Source organism: Montipora foliosa, chromosome 2 (assembly GCF_036669935.1).
Source record: "Montipora foliosa isolate CH-2021 chromosome 2, ASM3666993v2, whole genome shotgun sequence".
In the NCBI taxonomy this organism is placed as follows: domain Eukaryota; kingdom Metazoa; phylum Cnidaria; class Anthozoa; order Scleractinia; family Acroporidae; genus Montipora; species Montipora foliosa.
In genome coordinates this window covers 40,811,997-40,819,496 of record NC_090870.1, presented here as the reverse complement: position 1 = coordinate 40,819,496, position 7,500 = coordinate 40,811,997, and the positions used below count along the sequence as shown (strand labels likewise).

Below are 7,500 nucleotides of genomic sequence, written 5' to 3'. Positions count from 1 at the left end.
TCAGCAGTTCTCCTTTGATTCTTTCAAAGAGTGTCACAGTCAAAAACTTTGCGGCTGGTCAAAAGGTCCACCTCTGCTGATGCTCGATGATGTGTTGAAGTTCAAAACGCAGTTCGATACGCACAGTGAATGGGGTTTTGCTAAAAGCAGGCCCGCGGCCCACGGCCCGCCACGGCCCAGCCGCCCGAAGGCCCAGCGGCCCGCGGCCCACGGCCTGCGACGGCCCGGCGGCCCGGAGGCCCGGAGGCCCGGTAGCCCAGTCCTCATTTTCCACAGTTTTTCTGTCCAGCGGTAAATCCACGCGCATGCACAGATCTAAATCGGGTTTGGACGTGCAAAATGGACGACGGTGAGTTTGAATTCGTTTACCATTTTAATCATTTGAATCCTTGTTTCTGTTTGTTGTTGTAAACAGACGAAAACAACACAGAATGACAACATTTTTCACTTAGCAACATGCGACGAAAGAAAGAATCGAAAACGATTGATTGATGATTATTGAAATGGTAAACGAATTCAAACTCATCTTCCATTTGCGCGCCCAAACCCGATGCAAGTCTGAGCATGCGCGTGGATTTACCGCTGGACAACAAAACTGTGTGGGCCTCCGGGCCACCGGGCCGCCGGGCCATCGCGGGCCGTGGGCCGCGGGCCGCTGGGCCTTCGGGCCGCCGGGCCGCTGGGCCGTGACGGGCCGCGGGCCTGCTTTTAGCAAAACCCACAGTGAATGTGATAACAGCAGTCATGTTATTTTTCTTGCGGCAACTGTTTAATAGTCGAGTCATCGTACGTACTCAACAACTGAATAGATTAGCAAAAGGAGGTGCAGCTGGGCCCACAAAAGCTTTTAAATGTCAGGTACAAGCGATCGAAGAGAACAACAAAGAAAGGATGCTTCATGTTACATGGAACAACAACTCGGTAAACCGCTATCCGTTTGTATTCCTGCGTGACAACTGCAGATGCCTCGAGTGCTTCCACGGATCAAGCAATCAGCGCAGGTTTGACACTGTGGACAATCTAGATTTAAATATTTTGCCCGAGAAACTCGAAGTAACGCAAAACGGACAGGAGTTGATTATAATTTGGCCTGACGGCCATGTTAGCGCATTCAACTCGGAATGGCTCTATTCAAGAAAACTTACCGAGAATGTCGACTCGAACAAAGATCTCAACAAAAAAGGTGTCGAATTCTGGGATGCCAAAAAGCTACAGGGTAATATTCCAAGGAACGATTTCCGAGAGGTGATGGAAGATGACCGAGCTCTGTTTAACTGGCTCAATTCCATGCACCGTTTTGGTATCGCTTTGGTGTGCAATACGCCGCTCGAGGTCGGACAAGTTGATAAATTGTGTCAACGAGTTGGACATGCTAAGCCTACTCACTATGGGTAAGTTTCTTTCACATCAGAAATAATAATGAAAAAATTTATTTCATGCATGGAAATGTTGTCAAAAGGGGCACATGACTGGCTTGGGAGAGAGGGGGGGGGGGGGGGGGCATGACACGGCTGACCACTCCAAGAGCTCATGGAGTTCGATAGGAGAAAATGAACAATAATTTACACGCAAGGTGGCGTTTAGTTCGGTTGTAAGGGTTACGTGATGGAACAAATTATTCCAGTTTGTGAAGGTACTTTTCTTTACGTTCACAATTGAAAGAAAGAGGTAATTTAAGTGATGGAATGTATGCGCGTCATAGGAATGTCTTTCAAAATGGAGGAAACTGCGAAGCGCAATGACTCGTAAAAACTAAAACAACAGGAAACACGAATTTGCATTCCCCATTAGGGGTGTAACGATTCATGTTCCTTTCGATTCGATTCGATTTCGATTATTGCCTTTCGGTTTCGATTATTTCGATTCGATTATGCAAAATATTTATGATTTTTAATTCTTGCAAGATGATACGTAATGTAAACAACATACAACCCTAAACTCTCAGTGTCCTTTGCAATGAAAACTCCAATAGACTTCGTTATTGCCGTTGCTCTGTTTCCCGACCGCGGCAACTTATTCTCCAGAACATCCTGAATTTTTGACTGTCCAGTTTCAGTACTGTTTTTGGTACCCGGCGAAGTTTTTGCCGTCTTTGACTGCAACACTTCTGACTTTTCATCAATGCTGTGTTGACTTTTTAAGTGTGCGCTCATGCTTGAGGTCGAACCGGCACAATACGTGAAAGTTGCGAAGTAAATTTTGCAGATAGTTTTAGACTTGTCTGTTGTTCCGTCTTCAGTCGGAAAACCATAATATTTCTACACTGCGGATCGAAAAGAAGCAGGCGGATTCACAATCGCTTGGTCATTCGTCGCCATGTTTGAGAACGTGACAATGAACACGCACATGGCTTGCCTTATTGGAAATTCTCAAGGGGTGGTAGAGGGGTAACATTTTTACCAAGCAACATGGCGCAAGAACTGCAAGTTAGCGTCTTTGATCGATTGTCAATGAAAAACGCACATCTTATTGAGATCTGGATGCAAAGTTTACAATATAATGACTCACTGAGGGCACTTTTGGAAAGGTATGCAAAAAATCGAACCAAAATCGAAACGTGGAATCAAATAATCGTGAATCGAACCGAACGGTCATAATCGCGATTAATCGAGAATTCGATTAATCGTTACACCCCTATTCCCCATAGACTTAATAAGTTCGTAAAGAAAATGCGCCAGTATTTCAAACACTGGCGCATTTTCTTCATGAAAGAACTTTCTATTGAGGTGATGGACTCCTCAACTAAACTAAATGAGTAATGACTAAATGAGTAGGATTATTACGTCTTCGGGGAATGCAAATTCGTGTTTCCTGTTTCAGTTTGATCGTAAATAAATCCATCGTTATCTCAAAAATTCGCAGTTTTGTAGATCTACGCCAGGCGGATCCCAGCCTGAAGAGATGATAGCTGCCAACGGTATCAACGTCAAAATTAAAAGTGATTCAGTGTGCACTCAAGATATTTCAAAAATGCTCTTGTGGGTAGCGCGCTAGCTTGGCCCAACAGTGTTCGTCTCGGCTGGTTAACTGGCATGCTCGACTGAATCGAGCGACTGCATTGACTCTGAAAGGACTTTACGGTGCATTTACAATGTACATGCAAAACTGATAATTGAGCATCATCATCATCATCAGCATCATCAGGGCTTAATTCACTCCTGACGGAGGAACCCCTCCCTGGATTGATCATTCACCCCGAAACCTATTTTGCCTCCACAACTCAACCGAACACTCAAGCTAGATGTTATATGGGCGCCTTAGCATTTGAATAGAAACAAAAGATTTCTACATCAACTCTATTATAAAAAGAAGAGCAATGCACCAGAGCCGGACACGAAAACCCCTAAAAACCAGGAGGTAGAAAAACCCGAGGAACATGTACCCCCGACCAAGGTAGTGGTGCGACCCCAGCGGTTTGAAGGTGTTCTTATTGAAAAACACTATTTACAGTGTAAATGAACGCTATCATGTACAGCCTAACAAAGTTTTTCAGCGCGATATATACATAAAAAAACTGGACTTGTGCACGCGGTGAAGGCTGACCGTATAATGAATTAGTCTACTAACGCTCGCAAACTACAAACATAAATCCCACAAACCACTGCCCACCTAACACGGCTCACCAGGCCTCTGATACGTGTCGGCAAAATAGCAATTTATGGTAATTTACAAGTATTACAAATTACAATAGGGGACTTAAGCACGCGCGTTTTTGAGAGGGGGAACACAACCGGAAGAGAACATTTCGCGTGCCAGGACAGTGGTGTCTCCCAGATTTTTATACTTATCACCTCTAATGGAGAAGAAATACTGAGCAATATAAATGTGGTTGTGTGAAGACCAGTTAAAAGAGAAAACAGCTTACTACCAGTTGCCTTCCGCGTCTCAAAAACGCGCGTGCTTAACCTCCATATTATATAAACAAAGCGCTCAGTTCGCGCCTATTTCTATGAGCTCCTTGAACTACCGACAGAGTGAGTTCTTTTTTGCTCGTTTTCTTTTTAGTCATAGTTTCGAAGTAAAAGCGAAGTACGGACCCAGTAACTTGGCTTACACTTCAGATCGCCTTCCTCTGCACGGTGACTTGCCTTTCTACGAATACCCTCCTGGGGTAAGTGATAGCACGTGTACATATACTAGGGTAGAATGTGGGAGGAAGTCGGGGTCCAGTGCCAAGGGTGTCGGTTTTGCATTTTTTTGCGTCGAGCTCGAATTTTGCTCTGACCACAGGCCGGATTTGTCTTCGTTGGTCCCGAATCCCGAACCTCTAATCCCGAATGTAATTTTTCCACGTTTTGTTAACTGCCAACTAGTTGCCTCCTGTCAGTTGGAGTTCTTAATCATTGTTCTGTTTTGTTTGAAGTCCTACTTTTGGATTATTAACGTGGAGTGTCAAGAAACTAGATTTAACAATGTCTTCTGTGTCTCTTTTCAAAGGTTCAGTTACTTCACTGCATTGAGCAGGCGATTGGTTCTGGAGGCGCCAACCAGTTTGTTGATGGCTTTCATGTATCCAAGCTTTTGAAAGGTGTGGATGCCAAGAAATTTGATATCTTATCATCTACTCGACTTCATTTCTTCGATGTCGGAAAGGATGCGTTTGGAGATTTTGATATGAAATTTGCTCGTCAAACGATAGAGTAAGTCAACACAATTTTCACTAACTGTTTTGAGAGAAGTACAAAATTTGTACTCTAGCCAAAAATTGACATTGATAAGGCAAGATGTGGTAACTAAAACACCAGTTCCTACCTTTTGACCGAAGGAAATTCCTGTTGGACAAGTTTAATGGTGAGCTCAAGGAGGCTCGAAAGGGTTTTCCACAGAACTGCAACACTGTCGATTCTTTCAGTAGGGAAACGTTTTGATACTTGACTAACACTGTTGCCAGGCAGTTTTTAAGGGTGTCTGCGAGTGCCGAACAGTTGCCACAGCAACCGATCAGTTCTGCTAAAAGACCCTCTAAGATTCAAGTTTTGGAAAATATCTTTTAAGATTTTCAGGCTTCTCGACGCAATAGAAATTTGCACTCATCACTGCGAGACAACATGGTTTCATTTGATTTCATACCCGCAGTGCAATATATGATGTATTTCATATATATCTTTCACTCATAATTACTTAACACGGGAAGTTGTGAACTCAGAAGTGACCAGCTCCCAACGTCAGTGGCTTCATAGCTCAGTTGGTTAGAGAATCGCACCGGTATCGCGAGGTCGCGGGTTCAAATCCCGTTGAAGTCCTGAAATTTTTTCAGGCTTCTCGACGCAATAGAAATTTGCACTCATCACTGCGAGACAACATGGTTTCATTTGATATTTTCCAATACTTGAAAAAAATATTAGGTCGCCGAATTAGTATTTTGAAAACAGTTCTTCCCTCATGGAAGATGAAAAAAAATCCACCAGCTAATATTTCTTAAAATTAGCTATAAGAAGATACGAATCTTACTTCTCTGCGAAAAATCAGGGTAGGTCACCCAGCTAAGTTTTTACATACCACTCAACATTTTCAACAAAATTCATTTCCTGTTGTCGTGATTTTTTAAATCACGTTTGCATTTCCGGTCGCCCACTTCGATTTTTGAGCTGACGGGAGCAGCGTAAAGTGCTACTATGACCGAAAAATCAACCGGCCATTTTCAAGTTGCTGTTTGTCTCGGTTTCGAAGTGAGTCTTGGTGCTCAACTATTGAAAGGGAAGTGAGTTTGATTTACATAAGAATACGCACCTCATTTCCATTTGAATGGTTATTCACCAGGACTCGATTTGAAAATGAGGCATTCAGCAACTCAGAAATAGGCTATTTTTATTTGGATTTCAAAACTATGTTAACTAAACACAAAGTGACCAAAGTTTTTAGCCTTGATTTCAAAAAGACAGCTGTTTATTGTAACTGGAATTTTCCTGTTTAATGGTCCGCCATTACTAACTTTAAAATCTTGCGAGAGCTGGATCCAGGAGAAAATGACGCCAAGGACTCAATGGTTTACGAATGCAATTCGTGTGTACGTGGCCGAATTAATATGCAGCACGAGAGTTTCGGGCTTTCAGATTTTTAAACTCGTGTTTTGCATATACAAATAGCTGCGTTTACACGCTGAAAGTTTAGGCTAGTGAGTAAACTAGGGGTAATCGAAGCTTAGGCGAGTGCGTTCGATGTTTGTAGGACGGTACAGGTTTGGTACAGGTAGCAACTGAGGGGGGAGGGTGGATGGTTCGTGCGATAGGGAAATGTTATTACAGTGGAACCCCGATACAACGATATCCCCGGTAAAAAGATAAACATGCTATGTCCCGGCAAAAGTTACAGTAAAACCCCGATATAACGATCTTCAGTATAACGATATTCCCGATATAACGCTGAGTTCTTAGCGTACCAAGCGTAAAATCTTCCCCGATATAACGATATTACAGCATCAGTACACAGATACAACTTCAAATGTTTAAAGTGCTACTGTGATCAAATTTTTATCCCTTGATTTTTTTGGTTTATCACATAGAGTACCATAAAACATTAAAAATGCTGTTTACCGTTTGGAAATATCTGCATTGGCTCCGGAGATATTTAAGTTTGAAAAATGTGTTAAATATGCAAATGAGAAGGCTGATGACGTCATTCACCCAACCCAATAGAACATTAAGAATATAAATAGAGCTATCTCGGTCAATTTGCAACAGAGACCATTGAAACTTGGTGAGCTAATAGTTCTGAAGGCAACACACCTATGACTGTAAAGAAATTGGTTCCCATGGCAACTCACTCTTTTCCAGTCCCCTCCAACCTGATCTCAATATTTTGGTGATCTCAGGCTAGAAATACATTTACTAAGGCCACAAACATGACCTAACATCTTTATATGCTGGCAGGATCATGCAGATGAGGCACCATTTGCAAATATCAAAACAGAACGCCAAAGGTGGTCTGCAAAGCTCTTAATGTCAGGGAGGTCTGGAACCCAGTATGTTTCCATGGTAACAAAAATGGTATGCTCATATTGTGGAACACATCTACTAGAATCTTAGTGCAAAGAACCAAGTACTTCTGATACAAATTGGCTGAGATATCTTTCTCCATCATACTTGATCAAAATTTGGTTGGGTTTATGACGTCATCACTTGGCTAATTTGCATATTAAGAAAACTTGAATATCTCCAGAACAAAAAGAGATATTTGAAAATGGTAAACAGCATTCTTCTTCTCGCACAGACTACGTGTTTATGTGCCACAATGGAACAACGGCCGCCGAGCAAAACAACCCGGTTTGATGCAAGCGCGAGGAGTCGCACACATTTTCCAAGGACAGTGACGAACCATGCTTAATCCAAAGTAAAATTTTACCGACTTCAGTTGACAGACCTTCAGCAATCTTTCAGCTCTTTTCAACGATGAACGATGGAAGATTATCACACCTCACCAAAAGCTAGAATAATGAACGCCGACGACGCACAAATCACCACGTGCGATAGTTCGTCAAAGTGAGGCAAAACGTAACCAAGC

At 42.6% G+C, this 7,500-nt stretch overlaps 1 protein-coding gene across 3 annotated transcripts in view; it reads left to right on the top strand.

Moving 5' to 3' along the window:
* Positions 1-697: 697 nt before the first annotated feature.
* Positions 698-7,500, top strand: part of LOC137993069 (gamma-butyrobetaine dioxygenase-like) — a 10,816-nt gene continuing 4,013 nt past the window's right edge. For 2 of the 3 annotated variants that reach the window (XM_068838720.1, XM_068838719.1), the window contains exons 1-3: positions 698-1,391; positions 4,006-4,111; positions 4,438-4,640. In XM_068838720.1, coding sequence (XP_068694821.1) covers positions 745-1,391; positions 4,006-4,111; positions 4,438-4,640 — 956 coding nt within the window. In that variant the 5' untranslated portion in view covers positions 698-744. Of the gene's footprint in view, positions 1,392-2,373; positions 2,528-4,005; positions 4,112-4,437; positions 4,641-7,500 lie in introns of those variants that run through there. The other variant, XM_068838721.1, reaches the window with a different exon arrangement.